This window comes from Podarcis liolepis (genome assembly GCF_965112155.1).
Source record: "Podarcis liolepis genome assembly, chromosome: 4".
NCBI lineage: Eukaryota > Metazoa > Chordata > Lepidosauria > Squamata > Lacertidae > Podarcis > Podarcis liolepis.
Window position 1 is genome coordinate 101,379,343 of NC_139558.1, and position 20,596 is coordinate 101,399,938.

The window sequence follows — 20,596 nt, forward strand, 5'->3', positions numbered from 1 at the left end:
TGTATTGTGTATGTTCTTCTTCTTCGTCTTCTCCTCTAGAAGGGATGCTGCAAGAATTTCTAAGTCTCTTACAAAAGCCGTTAATGCCTGTTGCCTAATCCTGGGCAGGAATGCATTTTGCAAGGACTTGGCGGGGATTTGTGACTGGGGCAGGGACACAGTCGAGGCAGGGAGAGGAAGAAGAGGAGGAAAAGGCTGGATCTCTCTCTCTCTCTCTCACTCTCTCTCTCTCCCTCCCCCCCTCCCCCCCCGCTCTCTCTCTCTTTATTTCCTTCCTTCCTTCCTTCCTTCCTTCCTTCCTTCCTTCCTTCTCTGCAGCTTTTGTGGGGCCCTGTAATGCAGTTGGTCTTTGGGAGACCAGAGGGAAATGCAATCTAAAAAACACACAACACAAAAGGAAAATGGATTGTCAGGGAAAAGGAAATAAGAAAACTCAGGCGCAAGCTCATAGTCGTTAGCGTACCCTTTGAATACTTATTTAGGTCTTGATGACTGCAGTCTTATTGCACGTTTACCTGGGAGTAAGTCTTGTTGAGCTGAGCGGTCCCCGCTTCTGAGCGGGGACGTAAGGATTGTTTGTGCGTATAAAGTTTGTGCTGTGAACTGCAATTGCACAAAAACCACGGGGTGCCTGGGGTTACGTTTGCTTTCCGTCACTGCATTAAAAGGACCAGAAGCTCCCTTTGATAATGTAGATGGTTTCACAATCTTATCACGACCGCTTCTGCAACTTGAGTGCTTCTGAGCAGTAAAAGATGCAAATTTTGCACACGCGGAGATGGGCTTGTGGCTGTGACTCACCCTGTGTGTGTTCCCCGGACTGTCCCGGGTCCTTGGGTGACGTACGAGGAGTGTGAGAAGCAGAAGAAGAAGGAGCCCAGGGTGATGCAAGAACGACACAGCCCTTGCCAGGACTGCGGCGAGTAGAGACCCCATGACGGTGAGCCATCCGTTCCGCCGACATCGTCCTGGGACTCTCTGGCGTGATGTGCAAACTGGAAGACGGTGGTCTGTGATCAGCGAACAAACTGAAATTAGGAAATATGGGTGGGAGCGGATATTGATAAGAAGGATCAGAAATTGTTCCTATACGCAACAACAGCGGCGAGGTTACTGCTGGCTCAGGTGTGGACGCAACAACAATTGCCACCAGTAGAAGAGTGGAAATACTAGGTCATGGAATATGCGGAAATAGCCAAATTAACGGGGGAAATTTGACAACAGGGCAATGAAACATTTCAAAAAGAATGGGAAAAGCATCATCTGCCATGGATGCTTGAGTTGTGATTCCTGCAGTGCAGGGGGTTGGACTAGATGACCCCGGAGGTCCCTTCAAACTCTATGATTCTGTGAACCCATTGCTTCAGGTCCTCCCCTCTGGAGCAGCAGAAAACAAGCTTGCCAGCGCATCACTCTGATGTTCAGCTGCCCGTATGCTCTTGGGCCAGGTTCAAATTTCTTCTATTATTACAGTATTTTATTTTATTATTTATTATTTTACAAGGCCCTTAACAACTTGGGTCCAGGATCTCTCAGGGACTGCCTGATCCCTTATATCCTTGCCCTCTCGCTGGGGTGTCTACTGAAAACTCAAAAATAAATACCGGTAAATCCAACAGGCATTTTAAATGCATTCTGATTTTACAGTTTTAACTGACATCGGTTTATTTGTTGTTTAGTTGTTTAGTCGTGTCTGACTCTTCGTGACCCCCTGGACTAGAGCACGCCAGGCACTCCTGTCTTCCACTGCCTCCCGCAGTTTGGTCAGACTCATGTTTGTAGCTTCAAGAACACTGTCCCACCACCTCGTCCTCCATCGTCCCCTTCTCCTTGTGCCCTCCATCTTTCCCAACATCAGGGTCTTTTCCAGGGAGTCTTCTCTTCTTATGAGGTGGCCAAAGTACTGGAGCCTCAGCTTCAGGATCTGTCCTTCCAGTGAGCACTCAGGGCTGATTTCCTTCAGAATGGAGAGGTTTGATCTTCTTGCAGTCCATGGGACTCTCAAGAGTCTCCTCCAGCACCAGAATTCAAAAGCATCAATTCTTCGGCGATCAGCCTTCTTTATGGTCCAGCTCTCACTTCTATACATCACTACTGGGAAAACCAAAGCTTTAACTATACGGACCTTTGTTGGCAAGGTGATGTCTCTGCTTTTTAAGATGCTTTCAGTATATTACTCAGCGCCTAAAAGCCACAGATGTGATGCTGCTGCAAAAATGGAGAGTGCAGTTCTTTGATTCAGTAGCAAGTTGAAGCATTTCTGGTAGATTTTCGAAGGGACTTGAGGCAATTTCAGGTCCTGCTCTTTAAATGGAGGGCAGTATACAAATTTAATAATGTTGGACAAACTTGGTTAGATCAGGAAGCCTGATTTAATGTACTAATTAGTTTTAAATTTCTACTGTCCTTCAAGCTGAGCAGCAGGAGCCAAACACCTGCAATTGGTTCTGTACCGTAATGTACCCTTGAGCCTCTGCGCTTAATAAAAAAAGCTTTCCTTTTTTTATACAATAAACTTACCTTGGAACTAAATTTAGCTGCGGCTAATGAGGGTTTAACAGCTACAGGAGTGTTGAAAGGATCCTAGGTCATTTTCTCCCTCCAACAGCGCCGTGTCCTTGTTTGAGTTTTCCATGTAGCATCATAGAGATGTAGAGCTGGAAAGGGAACCTCAGGGACCATCTAGTCCAGCCCCCTGCTCAAGCGGAGACTGAACAAGGGCCCAGTCGGAGGTGGAGCAGTTCCTCTTGGTTGGCTCAGCTGTTCGGCTTCCGCTAGTAACCTCTGGGAGAAGGCGTTTCCTGGGAGAGGACGGGGGTTTGGAGAGTGTGTGTGTGTTTTTCAAAGTGAAGTGTTCTGCTCTGGAAAGGCTTCTGGATTTCTCCAAGAGCGGTTTAGCGTTGGGAAAGAATCTCTAGCCGCAAAGCAGCATGACGGGCCGTTGGTATGTGAACGTTTTCAGGAAGCTTAAATTAGCTGAGTTGGGCTATTTTTACCCGTTTCTTGTTTACCAACAACCCAGAGAGAAAAGTCAGCCTTGCGATGCGATGATCTCCTTCCCCTTTCCAGTTTTACTAGACCGGGGCAAACTGCAGCCCTTGCTTTCTGGAAACCGCAGGAAGGGAGAGGGCTCCTGTGTTCGAATCCTGCTCACCGGTTTCCCGCAGGCATCAGGTCAGCCCCAGTGAGAGGAGGGTGCCATTGGCTCCATCCAGCCAGCTCTTCCTAGTTTCTGATACTCTGGGTGTTGGGGGATTCAGGACAGGTAAAAGGAAGCCCTTCTTTGTGTAGCTTGTCGTTAAACTGTGGAACTCCCTCCCACAAGGGGCAGGGATGGGCAGAAACCCAGATGGCAGCTTCCAGGAAGAGAGAGAGCGTGATTGATGGCCGCTAGCCATGGTCAGAGGCAATGATGCTTCTGAACAGGAGGGCAGAGAATTGCCCTTGTGCTCGGATCCTGCGTGCAGGTTTCACACAAGAAGACCAGGAAGCCAGGCTGGATGGGCCATTGGCCACTGGGTCTAGTAGCCCTCAAGAGCCCTCTCCTGCTTGCATTCGTCGAATCCTCTTCTAAAGCCTTCTATTGCGGCCATCCCTGTGGAAGGGAGTTCCGTAGGTTAACCATGCACCGGCAGTGCTCAAATGCTGTGTATCTGTTCAGCAAAGCGATGGGCAGTCCAAATGGACGTCTCTGTTGAATAACCCACAGTCCCAATACTATAAAGCAGTAGAATTCTAGAATTGTAGAGTTGGAAGGGACCCCCAAAGATCATCTAGACCTGGCCCCCTGCAGTGCAGGAACATAAACGGCTGAGTATGTTTTGGACAGTGTCAGGGCTGGATTTAGGTTTGACGAGGCCCTATACGCTATATGGTAATTTATGGACCTAATAGGTATCTAAAGCCATTTGCACATAGCACAATATGTATTTTATCAACGTAATTGTTGAACTGAAATACAATTAAGAAGTATATTAATAGTGAAATGCAATTAAGAAGAAGTGTGTTAATAGTGAAATAATTATTAAGCTCTAACTTAAAATGATTTTTGATTCATAACAAACTTAATAATGCAAACACATTGGCATTTGGCAATAACAAAAGTTCCTTTAGAAACACAATTTACAGAGACTCATTATCTAGTCTCTAAAAACCAGTTTCTATGCAAACAGTCCATGCAGAATGTAGGCACCCTATATATAGAAAGGAGCAAACCAGTGATATTTTAGGGAGCAGGCTAGCAGACGGGGCCATTGCTTATATCACAGGAGCCTACACAACACAAAACACTGTTGCTGTATGTAGGTTTTATCTTATTTGCTTTTCATCTTATATTTTGGAAATGTACATCCAGTTTTGCCCCCTTTAATTTTTTTGGGGGCCCCCAAGAGAGTGGTGCCCTAAGCTACAGTTTGTTTAGCTTATTCATGACTCCGGCATTGACGGTGTGCTAGCTGGAACCCACAGGAGTTTGTAGCGTAAAATAATCTGGAGGGGGCAACAGGTTGGCGAAGGAGCACACAGAGGCCGGACCTTTGCCCTTAGCTCCCTTTCTGCATCAGTTGAGGTTTGCTGGTTTCGGTCGCAAAGGTCATTTTTGAAGAGGCTGGGCAATGCCTCCCTCCTTTGAAAAGCGCTTTGTGACGTCCTCGGGTTGCATCCTGGCTGCTAGCTCCTGTCAAAGTCCCACACGGGCAGGCAGGTGCTTCTGGCGATGGCCGAGAGAGAAGGAGCAAGTTGTGAGTCACCGAATTGTGACTGTGATGGGCAGCCGTTTCTTTTAGCGTTCCTTTTTTTAGCTGCAGGAAACTCCTTCCGCCCCCACATCCGGCAACTGTTTTGCAACTCCAGCGCCTCTGGGAGAGGGTGGCAGGAGAGGGTGCTGCCCTTGCGTGCTCGCCGGCGCCCTTTCTTAGCTTGCACCTTGCCTTTTGCCCTAGAGGGCTCGGCCGTTCGGATTTAGCCTTCCAGACAAGAGGATTTAGTTGCAGGAGTGCGAAAATTTGCTAAAGGGCTTTTCAAAAGGCCTCGTGGTGCAATGCAATCGCTAGAGAATTATTTGTCGGTTTTGCAAATATCACTCCCGCAAGCAAGCAAGCAAACGACGGGAATACGGTCATACCTCAGGTTACAGACGCTTCAGGTTGCGTTTTTTCGGGTTATGGACTGCCGAAACCTGGAAGTACTGGAATGGGTTACTTCCCGGTTTCGGTGGTCGTGCATGCGCAGAACCGCTAAATCGCGCTTTGCACATGCGCAGGAGCACTGAATCGTAACCTGCACATGTGCAGACATGCCGCTGTGGGTTGCAGATTCTGTGGGTTGCGAATGTGTATCCTGCACGGATCATGTTCGCAACCCGAGTGTCCACTGTATATTGAATAAGGAAATTGTATTGTCTTTTAGCAGCAAATAATAAATACGAGACCGTATAACACCGGTCCTGAAAGAACTACATTGGCTCACAGTACATTTCCGGGCACAATTCAAAGTGTTGGTGCTGACCTTTAAAGCCCCAAACGGCCTCGGTCCAGTATACCTGAAGGAGCGTCTCCACCCCCATCGTTCTGCCCAGACACTGAGGTCCAGCACCGAGGGCCTTCGGCGGTTCCCTCCCTGCGTGAAGCCAAGTTACAGGGAGCCAGGCAGAGGGCCTTCTCGGTGGTGGCACCTGCCCTGTGGAACACCCTCCCACTGACAGGCTGCCTTTCTCCCTCCTCGGGGAGAAGCCCCCAAGCGCCGCACACATGCTCCGCGCGGCTCTTTAAAGGGAGCGCTGAGCAGAGCCTGGGATGCATATTTCCATATAATTCTCTCTCAATAATATGCAATCTGTAATTTTCAAATTTACTTTCCATAATTTTATCCAATCCTCAAATTGTATGTTATGGCTTGTGTCTAAAGAAAAGGACACATTCTACTCATGCAAAAACACGCTGATTCCTGGACAATCTGCGGGCCGGATTGGAAAGGCGATTGGGCCTTATCCGGCCCACGGGCCTTAGGTTGCCTACCCCTGCCTTTGACCTTACCACCTTGGGTGACCCTGCTGGGAGTCCGAGATTCTCGGGTTATAGGAAAGTGGAAGCCCACTCACCACGACAATAGAATTGGAGAGCTGGGAGGGACTCCAGTGGTCATCTAGTCCAACCCCCTGCAATACAGGAATCTCAGCTCGTAGGTCCCTGTTGGGAGGAGCAACTGATGTCAGGTGATTAGGAGACATGACCTGTGGAGATTCCCTGTCTGGGACAACACTCGCCACTCCCCAAATTTATGTCATGGTCTGGCCAGCCAAATGATGGTTTGCCAGGGGAACAGCAAGCCAGTTCCCCCCCTCTGTGTATTGTGTTAAAAGAGGATGTTGGGGAAATTAAAAAGTGCACATGGGGAAGGGATAGAGAAGGCGAGGAATCCAGAACAGGTTAGCCACCCCTGCCCTAGGGCACACCTTGGTTAAGAGTGGCAAAAGCTTGAAAACCTTTCCTCCTTTTTTTGTCTTCCAACTTTAAAAAAACAAAAACCCCAACCTGCAGGCAAGAACGCAGTTGTAAGTTTAACACTGTGCCTGCTTCAAAGGCAGATTTTATTTTTAAAAACCATACACATCCAAGCCTGAAAAAGAGTTCTGTGTCACTCCAAAAGCTTGCAGGTGTACGTACTTTGAATACTGTCGGTATAAAGAATTTGCTGGGCGGTTCCTCTTTGTACTGTCTAGAGTAGACGGGATCGGGTTGATCCTTGAGTCCGACTGGTGGCCAGGCCTGGTGTGGAAATAGAATACAGTGGTGCCTCGCAAGATGAAAAGAATCCGTTCTGTGATTCTCTTCGTCTAGCGGTTTTTCCGTCTTGCGAAGCAAGCCCATTGAAGGATTAGCGGATTAGCGCTATTAGCACTATTAGTGGCTTTTAGCGGCTTATCGGCTTATCGGATCAGCTGATAAGCGGCTTAGCGGCTTAGAAAAAGGGGGGGGGAGGGAAAAAACCCCGCAGGAACTCGCAAGACATTTTCGTCTTGCGAAGCAAGCCCATCGGAGATTCGTTTTGCGAAGCACCTCCAAAACGGAAAACTCTTTCGTCTAGCGAGTTTTCCGTCTTGCGAGGCATTCGTCTTGCGGGGCACCACTGTAGAAGATCCCATGTGCCAGCCATTGCTGTTCATATGATACACTTTCCGGTCATGGGAGGAGAAATCTGAATAGGGAACTCATCCAAACTTACTTTTGCCCTGCTATTTCCAGGCACAGATCCATTCTTTAAAACTCTATGTCCAAGCATTTATATATTTTATTTTTTGCTCTGGAGCTTCCCCTGCAAGACCCTGCTCTTTGGCACAAAACCCGTGCAAATGTCAGTTCAGGTCTTCCAAAGATTGCTCTTTGCTCCGATTCAGCTGCGCAGTGATCCCGCTTGCTGTCCTGGCTTCTGGCTTAGCCGCGCGCAGCCTCTCCTGGGCAGCGGGAGCCTTCATCCCGCTCCCCTGAAGAGGCTTCGCGTGGCTATCCCAGAAGCCAGAACAGCAAGAGGCTATCCCAGAAGCCAGATCCCTCTTGCTGTTCTGGCTTCTGGGATTCAGAATATTTTTTTTCTAGTTTTCCTCCTCCAAAAACTAGGTGTGTCTTATGGCCTGGTGCAGGGGTCTGCAACCTTTAAGACAAAAAGAGCCACTTGGGCCCGTTTCTGAAGGAAAAACAACTGGGAGCCGCAAAACTCGTCATTATAAAAATAACTTTTTTGTCACTTTTTATTATTTCTTTTTTTGACCCCTCAGAATTACTCCTCCATAGAAATAAACGTTAAATTAATAAGTTACCTTTTTGTGTGTGTGTTATTCACTCCCCTTCAAAACAGTGACCAGCGTACATGCCCCCTTTCAATGCAGTGACCAGCGTACATGCCCCTTACAATGTAGCGGGCGGGCGGGAAGGTGACGTCAGGACGGTGCGTGACTAACTCACGCACCGCCCCCATGCGACGTCACAGCCAGTACAGCACCCGCCACAGTGGGGAGTGTCGGGGCGCACAATGCGCCTCCTCCCCTCACTAGTATCCGCCCCGGAGCCGCGGCAAAGGTGTAAAAGAGCCACGTGCGGCTCCGGAGCCGCGGGTTGCAGACCCCTGGCCTGGTGCGACTTATAGAGTGAAAAATACGGTAAATTGGATTTTTAAAATAAAATGCTTTTGGAGAAAAAAAATCTTTCTAAAGATAGTTTTTTTGCGTATTTAAGTTACAGAGCCTAGGGCTTGCTGATCAGAAGGTTGGCGGTTTGAATCCCCGCAACGGGGTGAGCTCCCGCTGCTCAGTTCCTTCTCCTGCCAACCTAGCAGTTCAAAAGCACGTCAAAGTGCAAGTAGATGAATAGGTACCGCTATGGCGGGAAGGTAAACGGCATTTCCGTGCGCTGCTCTGGTTCGCCAGAAGCAGCTTAGTCTTGCTGGCCACAGGACCAGGAAGCTGTACGCCGGCTCCCTCGGCCAGTAAAGCGAGATGAGCGACGCAACCCCAGAGTCGTCCGTGACTGGACCTAACAGTCAAGGGTCCCTTTACTTTTACCTTAGCTTTAAGTTTTTCATGCCTGCTAAAACTCAGTCTAAGTTTAAAAAAAAAAAGTTTAACCACATCAGTTAACAAACAGGGATACATATGCTATAATGTTATTGTTTTAGTTAAATAAATTGTTTAAATTGTTATTAAGGAAATGATTATTTTTCTCCTTCCAATAAAGTACAGCAGAAAAGTTGTCCAAATATAAACAGTTAACTTATTAAACCTCACAATAATTTCATAATTATCAGTGTATGTATTTATAATATTATAACCAAATCAGTAATTTTTGTTATAACTGTAAAAACTTCAGAGGTACCTTGGGTTATATATGCTTCAGGTTGCAGGCTCCGCTAACCCAGAAATAGTACCTCGGGTTAAGAACTTTGCTTCAGGATGAGAACAGAAATCACGTGGTGGTGGCAGGAGGCCCCATTAGCTAAAGTGGTACCTCGTTAAGAACAGTTTCAGGTGAAGAACGGACCTCCAGAACGAATTAATCCTAGGTACCACTGCACTCTGAAAATTTATTATTCCAAAAATAAAACTTTCATCTGGTTGTAAATATTAAGTTGATACCAGCAAGAATGAGTCTTTCTGTGAAAAAACGATTTACCGTATTTTTCGCCCTATAGGACGCACTTTTTCCCCTCCAAAAATGAAGGGGAAATGTGTGTGCGTCTTATGGGGCGAATGCAGGCTTCAGGAGAGCCCCAGCGCCAGCCCCACAAGATCGGGGGACAGCGGGGAGGCGGAACACCGCCATCCCGCTGTCTCCTGATGTGGTTTGGAGGCTGACGGCGGGGAGACGCGTGCTTCTCCCCGCTGCCGCCCCGCAAGCTCCGGGGACAGCGGGGAAGTGCAGCGCGTCTTCCCACTGTCCCCGGACCTGGTCTGAAGGCTGGCAGCTGGGAGAAGAGTGCTTCTCCCTGTTGCCGGCCCCACAAATGCCTGGGGGGGAAATAATTTATTTTTCTTTATTTCCCCCCCAAAAAACTTGGTGCGTCCTATGGGCCGGTGCGTCCTATGGGGCGAAAAATACGGTAAATCAAGTCTTACTGACGTGATTTAAATCGTGATTTAAATTGATTTGATTTAAATCAAATCCGCCCGGCTTGAAGGTGACTTTGCTGTGCTCTGTCTGATTGGCAGGTCCCGCAGCTCTCTGTTTGTGCATCTGGTGCTAACCTGATGAAGCATTTTGAACCACACAAAGGTCCCATTTTTCACCATCAGGGCTTTCCCCAGATTGCAGGTGAGCATTCAATAAGCAGAAACACCAAACCACTCACACAAGCTCTTGGTTGGGTCTGTGGATCAGGACCACAGAGGGGTGGGAAGGAGACCTTGCTAATGCTGTCAACTGTGCCTCTCCAATCATGGAATCCTCGCGTTGTCACTTCAAAGCTTGCAGGCTTCAAAGTTTTCACACATCCCTGTCTTGAATCCTGGCAGTAAAATCTCTGAGAAAGTAGAAATTTCTAGTTGACTGAAATTTGCTGTGTGTGGGCCTTGCAAAAATGCAGGGTTGTTGTTCATGCTTCTTGGAGAGGACTGGAGAGTCCAGTATGGGAATGGAACAGGAGATGACTTGCCGTTCCTATCATCATCATCATCATCATCATCATCATCATAATTTATTATTTGTACCCCGTCCATCTGGCGGCTTCCAACAGAATATTAAAAATACATTAAAATGGCACACATTAAAAACTTCCCTAAACAGGGCTGCCTTCAGATGTCTTCTAAATGTCAGGTAGTTGTTTATCTCTTTGACATCTGGTGGGAGGGCGTTCCACAGGGCGGGTGCCACTACCGAGAAGGCCCTGTGCCTGGTTCCTGTAACTTGACTTCTCGCAGCGAGGGAACCGCCCGAAGGCCCTCGGCACTGGACCTCAGTGTCCGGGATGGACGATGGGGGTGGAGATGCTCCTTCAGGTATACTGGGCTGAGGCCGTTTAGGGCTTTAAAGGTCAGCACCAACACTTTGAATTGTGCTTGGAAACGTACTGGGAGCCAATGCAGATCTCTCAGGACCGGTGTTATGTGGTCCCAGCGGCCAGTCACCAGTCTAGCTGCCACATTCTGGATTAATTTCAGTTTCCATGTCACCTTCAAAGGTAGCCACACGCAGAGCACATGGCAGTAGTCCAAGCGGGAGATAACCAGAGCATGCACCAATCTGGCGAGATCAGCGTTCGAGTCTCCTAATCTGCTCACTGGGATTATGATGGGCTAGACTTGGGGATGCCTTGACGTTTCGCTATTGTTTGGGATAATTGCCTCCAGTTCAGAAGGTGTGGACAGAGTGGGAGCCAAGCCAGGCGTTCTGTCCTAGGAGAAGGCTTTCTCAGTCGACTTATCTTTGCTTGTTGATCTGAGCAAAAGGTGCTTGAGTCCTCCATTGTTCTTTGCAGTGTTTCCACGGTAATTTACCTGAAGCATTTCAAACAACCACTTCCTTGAACAGCAATATTTGGACTTAAATCCAAAGACACGGAAATAAAAGGAGAGTGAGCGAAAGAATTCAGGTGGGCCTTCCCCTCCTTTTTTTCTTTGATGGTGTTCTGGTTTCACACTAGGTGCTTAAATGGCAAAGCCCAGACTGGCTGGGCCAACCCACCCAGATGGGTGGGGTATGTATGTATTGTAATAAACGAAAATCTGCCCTTATTCCCTTATGGGGGACACAAGAGCCCTTAGAGAGTCCTTTGCAGGTTCTCCATCGGTCGGAGAAAATAACAGAGGCCAACCAGAGAATATTGAGAAGCAAAGCAGCTAGTAAGCCTGATCTTTATTGATCTGTTGCAACAGGGTGCTCCCCCCACACGCAGGAAAGGAGGAGGACCCCGAACCAAGGTGTGCCTGCCCTTATATAGACATTTTAAATTGCCCGCCCTGGAGTCCAAGACCGCCCCCCAGATACATCATACCTACATCACAGAAAAGGCGATCTACAGCAGAAATCTGAGTGTGTTGTTTACCTCCTGTCTGGCAGGTTACTTGTTTAATGGTCACTTGATTGGATACTCTGGGGAGCCTGGCCAGTCTTTTGTAATGACAAATACTTAGCTCCTGAGCTCACAGGCTCACCCTGTTCACACACAGACATACCCTTAAGACAGGGTTTGTGAAGGAAAAGATAATGGGGAGGCTTTTCCATTTTCCTTTGACCTTGCAGAGAAAACATTTGGTCAGTTTGGGAGCCAAAATGGCTCCAGGGCTGCCCTCCTGTGCTGCCTCAGACAGGTGGCCCATACATTTATGTACGTGTTTGCCTGGCACATCCATGAACCTTTATTATTTATATAAGAAAGACCTTAAATTTTTTTTATTTCAGTATGCATGCATGCATGCATGTATGAATGTATAAACAAACAAACAAAGAAGAAATAAAATTTTGCTGGCTTGCTTGCAGTAGTGTCTGTATTTGGAATTAAAAGCTGAAACATGCCTCTCATCAGCTTTAGCCTTTGCTGAACGAATGCCCCATTTGTCTTCACAAGTTAAGCCGGGGCATATTTAGTCAAAAGTCCACCTCACTGAATTCACCGGGGTTTGCTCACAGGCAACGCTGAGCAGGATTGGTGTTTTAGGTGCCGTTGAAAGGCAGGTGGCTTTCAAAGAGGATTCAAAGACAGTGGATAGCTCAGTTGACGAGAGCGTGGTGCTGGCAATGCCAAGGTCGCAGGTTCGATCCCCGCATGGGACAGCTGCGTTGTAGGGGGTTGGGCTAGATGACCGTTGAGGGTCCCTGTCAATTCTACAAGTCCATGATTTTATCTCTTTCCCTTTTTATTTAAAAAAATATTTATTAGAGTTTCCAATTTTTACAAACAAAAAGAAAAAAGCAAACATAAAAAACAAAAAACACATAAATTTCAAAACTTATTTTCTCATAACATATTTCCCCAACCTCCTCATACCTCCCCTTCTTGTATACCCAGTTCAAATTATTATACAGCAAATCCTTATCTCAAAGGTCAAATTCCCTTTACCATTACAGCTAGAAACCGCTTAATTTCAATCCAACATCATTCAACATTCCTTAATTTTGCAGTGTTTTTGTAGATAGTCCTTACATTTTTTCCAATCTTCTTCTGCTGACTCTTCTCCCTGGTCACGGATTCTGTCAGTCATTTCTGCCAGTCCCATACAGTCAAGATTTTATCTCTTTCCCTTGCTTCCTTCCCCAGGTGCAGACGCCGTTTGGGGTCCAGCGAAGACAGAGGAGCTGGAGGGATGAAGTGAGGGCTCAGCAGGTGCCCCCTCCAGTGCCATGGCGGACGGGGCCTCGCTCCCCATGGGTGACTGGCTCCGTGCCCTCCATCTGGAGCAGTACGCCGAGAACTTCGAGCGGAACGAGCTGTGGCGCGTCTCGGACTGCCAGCACCTGTCGGACGAGGCCCTGACCCGCCTGGGCATCCTTCTCCCCGGGCACCGCCGGCGCATCCTCTCTGGGCTCCTGAAGGCCTTCACGGAGGCGCTGCCCGTCATGGACGCCCCCAAACTGCCCCCCAGGAGGCCGGTGCCCATGAAACGCAACATCTTCCGTGCCGGCGCTGCGACCGCGGCTTCCTCCACGGAGCAGGAGGCTGGGAGTGACTCGCCGACAGAAGCGTCGCCTCCTCGCCGGGAGCTGGAGGCAGCTCCCACACCGCCACCCATCCCTCCCCGGACAAGCTGTCACCCGCCGCTGAAGTTTTCCTCTACTGCTGCGTCCGAACTTCCTGCAGGCCCTTCTCTTTTGGAATTTACGTCACCGGCAAGAGGCAGGCTCAGCCCGGACGCTGCGGCTGCGGAAGAGACAGGGAACCCTCCCCTGCCCCCTCTGCCTGCCAAGCGCCACCATCTGGAGGGCAAGCCCCCCACCCAAAAGGCCCCTCCGGTGCCCAGCCGCCCTCCCACGCTGCCCCCCAGGGGCCCACCCCAGAAAGCAGCAGCCAGGTGAGTCCAAAAGATGCAAAGGTGTTGGGCAGGGGGCGTTCCTGAGTGAGGGGACGGTCGCTTCCTTCCACTGGCCTGAGCCGCTGCGGTGTAGTGGTTAGAGTGTTGGTCTGTGACTTGGGAGACCAGGGTTCGAATCCCCTCTCGGCCTTGTTGATCGCTGGGTAACCCTGGAGCGGGTGCTGAACTGGCATTCGAAACTTGCCAGGTGCATTTTTAACCTGGCTATCGGCCACTTGCAACCAGGTGAAGATGCCTGGGTGCCAGGATGGCACTTGAGGTCTCCACTGTAATAAACGAAAATCTGCCCTTATTCCCTTATGGGGGACACAAGAGCCCTTTTAGAGTCCTTTGTAGGTTCTCAGTTGGTTGGAGAAAAGAACAGAGGCCAACCAGAGAATATTGAGAAGCAAAGCAACTAGTAAGCCTGATCTTTATTGAACTGTTGCAACAGGGTGCTCCCCTCACACGCAGGAGGGAGGAGGAACCCAGAACCCAGGTGTGTCTGCCCTTGTATAGACATTTTAAATTGCCTGCCTTGGAGTTCAAGACCACCCCCAGACACATCATACCTACATCACAGAAAGGGCGGTCTACAGCAGAAATCTGAGTGCTTTGTTTATCTCGTCTGACAGGTTACCTGTTTAATGGTCACTTGATTGGATTGCCTGGGGAGCCTGGCCAGTCTTTTGTAATGATAAATACTTGGCTCCTGAGCCAGGTCAGGCTCACACCCTATTCATATCTTAAATGTGCCCTTAAGACAGGATTTGTGAAGGAAAAGACAATGGGGAGGCTTTTCCATTTTCCTTTGACCTTGCAGAGCAAACATTTGGTCAGTTTGTTAGCCAAAATGGTTCCTGGGCTGTTTTCCTGTGCTGCTTCAGACATGTGGTTTATATATTTATGTACGTTTGCTTGGTACATTTATTATATATATAAGACCTTGATTTTTTTATTTCACCACCATTGCGAGGTGCCTGCCTGGGGAATCCTTGGAGTTGCCTGTTTTCACGCAGATCTGCGCCCAGATTTCGTGGCTGCTGTCACCACCTGCAGTGATCATGGAGCCCAAGAAAGTAAAATCTCTCACTGTCTCCATTTCTTCCCCTTCTATTTGCCAGGAGGTGATGGGACCAGTGACCATATTTTGCGCTCTCCTTTTTCGCCCTCATTAAAAGGTTCTTTAATTCCTCCTCACTTTCTGCCATCAAGGTTGTGTCATCTGCATATCTGAGGTTGTTGATATTTCTTCCGGCAATCTTAATTCCGGCTTGGGATTCATCCAGTCCAGCCTTTCGCATGAAGAATTTTATGAGGAACGGCTAAGGGAGCTAGGCATGTTTAGCCTGGAGAAGAGGAGGTTAAGGGGTGATATGATAGCCATGTTCAAATATATAAAAGGATGTCACATAGAGGAGGGAGAAAGGTTGTTTTCTGCTGCTCCAGAGAAGCGGACACGGAGCAATGGATCCAAACTACAAGAAAGAAGATTCCACCTAAACATTAGGAAGAACTTCCTGACAGTAAGAGCTGTTTGACAGTGGAATTTGCTGCCCAGGAGTGTGGTGGAGTCTCCTACTTTGGAGGTCTTTAAGCAGAGGCTTGACAACCATATGTCAGGAGTGCTCTGATGGTGTTTCCTGCTTGGCAGGGGGTTGGACTCGATGGCCCTTGTGGTCTCTTCCAACTCTATGATTCTATGAATTCTGCATATAAGTTAAATAAGTAGGGAGACAATATACAGCCTTGCTGTACTCCTTTCCCAAGCTTTCTGAGCTACAATCCTTCAAAAACTGTGTGGAAGAGATCTTCAAGAGCAATGAGCATTTCTGAAGCGCCGCCACTTTGCCCCAAAGAGCAGCAAATCAGCTCAGATGGGTAGAACAGAACTTCCTTTTTGAGGGCAAATAGCTGGTTCCCCAGAGTGAGGCTGTGACTATGCCGATTTTTGGGTGACGCTGCCACCTCGTGTTGAAATCAGTTCAGCTGAGAACCCAGTGAGAGAAGTAAGTTAACAGGCACGGCGTCCTAGGAATGTCTCCTGTTCAAGTCCACATCATAGAATCATGGAATTACCGAGTTGGAAGGGACCCTGAGGGTCATCCAGTCCAACCTGGAGAATAATAATAATAATAATAATAATAATAATAATAATAATAATAATAATAATTTATTTATACCCCACCCATCTGGCTTGACTTCCCCAGCCACTCTAGGCGGCTTCCAACAAAATATTAAAATACAGTAATCCATCAAACATTAAAAGCTTCCCTAAACAGGGCTGCCTTCAGATGTCTTCTAAAAGTCTGGTAGTTGTTTATTTCCTTGACACCTGATGGGAGGGCATTCCACAGGGCAGGCGCCACCACCGAGAAGGCCCTGTGCCTGGTTCCGCGTAATCTCACTTCTCACAGGGAGGGACCGCCAGAAGGCCCTCGGAGCTGGACCTCAGTGTCCAGGCAGAACGATGGCGGTGGAGATGCTACTTCAGGTATACTGGACTGAGGCCGTTGAGGGCTTTCAAGGTCAGCACCAACACTTTGAATTGTTCTTGGAAACGTACTGGGAGTCAGTGTAGGTCTGTAGAGACACTGTACATGAAAGCACTAGCAGGGCACTCACGGTGGTGGCCCCCATGGGTGGAACTCCCTGCCTGGGAAAATCCCACTTCTAGCCGTGTTCAGGCGCAGCTTGGAATCTCTCCTCTTTTGTTCAGGCCTTTGGGATGTGTGTGTCCATATACGAAGGGTGTCAGGGAGATATTATCTGCTGCCATTTTTGTAGATTTTTTAAAACGATGAAATGTATTGCTTTGTTGCTTGAGAGCCGGTGTGGTTTAGTGCTTATCGTGCTGGACTGGGACCTGAGAGACCAGGGTTCGAATCCCCCACTCGGCTATGAAGCTCCCTTGGTGACCTTGGCTTAGCCTACCTCTCAGGGATGTTGTGGGGATCAGTTGAGGAGGGGGAGAACCATGTTGCTGTTGTTTAGTTGTTTAGTCGTGTCCGACTCTTCGTGACCCCCTGGACCAGAGCACGCCAGGCACTCCTGTCTTCCACTGCCTCCTGCAGTTTGGTCAGACTCATGTCCATAGCCTCGAGAACACTGTCCCACCATCTCGTCCTCTGTTGTCCCCTTCTCCTTGTGCCCTCCATCTTTCCCAACATCAGGGTCTTTCCCAGGGAATCTTCTCATCTCACGAGGTGGCCAAAGTCTTGGAGCCTCAGCTTCAGGATCTGTCCTTCCAGTGAGCACTCAGGGCTAATTTCCTTAAGAATGGAGAGGTTTGATCTTCTTGCAGTCCATGGGACTCTCAAGAGTCTCCTCAAGCACCAGAATTCAAAAGCATCAATTCTTCGGCGATCAGCCTTCTTTATGGTCCAGCTCTCACTTCCATACATCACTACTGGGAAAACCAGAGCTTTACAGGGATGTAATTGCAGAATTGTTATGCCGTGGTTCGGCTCATTCCTCCTGGGCCGTGTCCAGAAAGTGGGACAAGTCTAAACTGAATTCTGTCCTCTTAGGCAAAGATCACAAGACGACCTGGCTGGTAGCCAGATTCTGCGCCCAGATTTGTAGGTACAGATCATCCTCTAGAATAAAATAGCTCACTAGGGAAATGCTGAAGTTGCCCTTTGGGGTGCCTCAGGGTCAATTTTTAAGGTAGCCCAAATCTCAGTTGGACGGGTGTATGTATATATCTCAATTTTAACTCATGAGCTATTGCTGCAATCTGCTACGATTGTATAATTTATCTTTATGAACGCTGTTTTTATTGTGTTATGTTATGTAAGCTGGTCTTTGACCGTAATAAATTATCTCATCCAACTATCTACCCAGCTCTACCTCTGACACAGGTCCTGTGTGAGTGTCTGGAGACGGTTGTAGGAAGGATGGCAGCGTAGGCAAGTTGGTTTGGCCAATTGTGGTTCCAGACGGGCAGCGGCAGTTGGTGAGAGCGAAACAGCTTTCCTTGGCAGACTGGAGTGAAGACTTGGACTTGCGAGTCGGTGAAGGGGGGGGGGTGTCAGACGGAGCCGATCGGCAGACCTTAGCGATGTGGCCCCTTCTGGAACACGTCCGACAGATGGCGTCTCTGAATCGATTGAGGTTGAATCCTGACAAGGCAGAAGTACTCTTTTTGTGGGACAGGGGGCGGGTGGGTATGGAGGACTCCCTGGTCCTGAATGGGGTAACTGTGCCCCTGAAGGACCAGGTGTGTAGCCTGGGAGTCATTCTAGACTCACAGCTGTCCACGGAGGCGCAGGTCAATTCTGTCTCCAGGGCAGGTGTCTACCAGCTCCATCTGGTACGCAGGATGAGACCCTCCCTGCCCGCAGACTGTCTCGCCAGAGTGGTGCATGCTCTGGTTATCTCCCGCTTCAGCCATTCTTTTGAGATGGTAAATGACTTGGTTCTTGAATCGAAGGTCACACGCCCACCTTACCCATATACCAAATATGCCCTTAAAACAGGATCTGTAGGATTTTCTAAGTGAAAAGAACTGGGGAAAGTTTAGCGAAGACATTTCCTACTGCAGAGGAAACACTTCGAGTCATTAGGAGAGACAAGATGGCTTTCGGGATTGGTGTGTGTGCTAAAATAAAGGACAGTTTTCTCAGGGTTTCTTTCCTGAACACCCAAGGGTGAAGGAATGGTTTCCTGTCCAGTGTGCGCACCTTTAAAATGTCATAGCAATTACAAAGCAAAAGCCAGACACTTTTAAACACAGGTTGCTTTTGCCTTGCAGCGCTCTTGTTTCTGAGCAACGCAGATTGTCTTCTCTCTCTCTCTCTCTCTCTCTCTCTCTCTCTCTCTCTCTCGGCAAGACCCTTCAGAACCTCCGGGGTCTGTGCAAAAAAACAAAGAAGGAGAATGAAAAGAAGTTTCTGCGAGAGGAGGAAGTCTGTCAGCCGTGGTGGATTCTGGGTGCTGTCGCTTTCTCTCTCCCACTTTCATATTCTCTCTCTTTAAAGCAGTCTGTCCGCTGTCTCTCTCTTTGCAATTTTCAGGAAGTACTATCAGGAAGCGCTTTTGCCAAAAGCAAAAAGAAAAAGTTTGCTCTGCAAAGGTTGTGGTCTCTTGGCTTTTCCAGTTCATCTGGAGGGGGGCTGCCTTCCTCTCTCTTTCTCTTTTTCTCTGGGGCAGCTCTCTAAAGGGGGACCTTTGAGACAAAAGGACAGAAAAGGGGCGCCCCCTTTTTCGCTGCTCGCTTGTGCCCCGTTGGCATTTGGGAGCCAGCCTGCCTGCCTGGGACTGCAGAGGTCTCCGCCTTCGCCGCCACTTCCCCCAGGTAACAGATCTGAGGACAAACTTGGACTTGTCTCCTTTTTGCAAAGCAAGGAGCTGAAAGGAAAGCAGCAAAGGAGAGGCATGACTTTAGCTTTGTGTGGGTCGATGCTGTTAACTCTGCCTCTTTAGCAGGCTGCCTGTCTGCCATTTTTCTGATTTACTGCTATTGATCTCGCCTCCGGGCTGTTGAAAACTGCTCTGTGTCGACATATTTTGGAAGGAGATTTGGGGCTTTGGTGGGGTGGGTGGGGGAAACATCGCCTTGTGTAGGGGAGAGGGAGAAATGTAACTTTCTTGATGTGGATTTATTTATTCTTTTAAGCTGCTTGGTTTCTCCAAGTTTGGGGCTTTGTTCCTGGAAGGTCTGAGGTTCTATGAGATTTATATGTGTGTAGAAGTTGGGAAACTGTGGAAGCTTTGTGAAGAGTTGACCCCCAGGAGCCTCGCTGATGCTCCAAGATTGAGAGGGTGCTGGAGGAATCACAGAATTGTGGAATCAGGAGGGAGCCCCAAAGATCATCATTCTAGACCAACCCCCTGCAGTGCAGGAATCTAAAGTTCCCCGTCAATCACTTATCAGGGTTATTGATTCTGGACTGGGATAGTTTCCCCTGTCATGATAAACATGGGTGAAAGATGGCTAGGATTTGTTGGGGCTTTTCCAGCTGCTGAAAGGAATCTTTGATAACAAATCAAATGGAAATGTATTTTATCAGCCTGGAGCCCTCCCAGCCAGCTGGGAGTTGTAGTCCATAAACATCTGGCAGGAACCAGGCTGGTGGAGGCTGGGATAGAGAGTGTATGTTCTCCCCCACTCCAAAATTGGTTATCCCCATGTTAATCAGTTCAGTAGATTGATTAACTAACATGCCACCCCCTACTTAAAATTCGAATTATTACATAAAACAATATTGAATAGGTTGGAAATGCATATGTTGCAGTCTACACAGAAACACAGGGTGTTTTCCCCCCAAGGTTGGCTTTTCACTGTTAAAATCAGGATTTCCCCCGATTTTTATTGATAATTTGATTTTTATTGATCATTTTATTCTTTTATCTCTTTTGTAAAATGCTTCAAGTTTTTTTTTTAACAGTCAAGCAGGGTATAAATTTTATGAAATAAATAAATATGATTTATTCATATATATATATATATATAGAGAGAGAGAGAGCAGCAATAAATGAGAACATGCCTTTCGGATAAAAAATGTTTTTATACACACACACACACACACATATAATTTCCAAGAATCATATAACATATTTTCTTATCTTATACAATGTTTTGGACTTCCATCAACTACAGTGGTACCTCTGAATGCGAACGGGATCCGTTCTGGAGCCCCGTTCGCATCCTGAAGTGAACGCAACCTGCGTCCGCATGTCTGCACATGCGCAGGTCGCGATTCACCGCTTCTACGCATGCACATGATGTCATTTTGAGCATCTGCAAATGCGCAAGCGACGAAACCCGGAAGTAATGTGCTTCATCCCGAAGCTACTTCAGTATGACTGTACATCTGAAGATTTTTCAATCTTTATCACTTAATCTGCATTTCATTAATTTCACTATTACTTTTAATAGTCCCTCACTAATAATTTTCATCATAATTTTCTCTGCAATATTTCGCCTAATCCTCCTTACAAAACTTCTTGCAATCCTGCTAGCGTAATCTGTTGATTACAATTGCTTTTCAAATAATTCACGTACAGTGGTGCCCCGCAAGACGAATGCCTCGCAAGACGGAAAACTCGCTAGACAAAAGAGTTTTCCGTTTTGGAGGTGCTTCGCAAAACGGATTTCCT

At 47.9% G+C, this 20,596-nt stretch overlaps 1 protein-coding gene and 1 long non-coding RNA gene across 23 annotated transcripts in view; one reads left to right on the forward strand and one right to left on the reverse strand.

Annotated features, from left to right (window-relative positions):
* Window positions 1–20,596, forward strand: part of ARAP1 (ArfGAP with RhoGAP domain, ankyrin repeat and PH domain 1) — a 145,014-nt gene that overhangs the window by 35,828 nt on the left and 88,590 nt on the right. For 11 of the 22 annotated variants that reach the window (XR_014525153.1, XR_014525154.1, XM_083499210.1 and 8 more), the window contains exon 2: window positions 12,742–13,492. Coding sequence is in view for 15 of the 22 variants with exons in the window: in XM_083499210.1 (XP_083355336.1) it covers window positions 12,825–13,492 (668 nt within the window). In the remaining 7 variants the exon portion in view is untranslated. Of the gene's footprint in view, window positions 1–2,835; window positions 2,945–9,697; window positions 9,801–10,962; window positions 11,077–12,741; window positions 13,493–17,540; window positions 17,609–18,419; window positions 18,792–20,596 lie in introns of those variants that run through there. The other 11 variants (XR_014525155.1, XM_083499202.1, XM_083499204.1 and 8 more) reach the window with 10 other exon arrangements.
* On the reverse strand, window positions 279–2,693 carry LOC310705434. Its single transcript, XR_014525278.1, has 3 exons — window positions 2,521–2,693; window positions 802–1,028; window positions 279–374 (listed from the first exon to the last, which is right to left on the reverse strand). It is a non-coding gene; the product is annotated as an uncharacterized lncRNA (long non-coding RNA).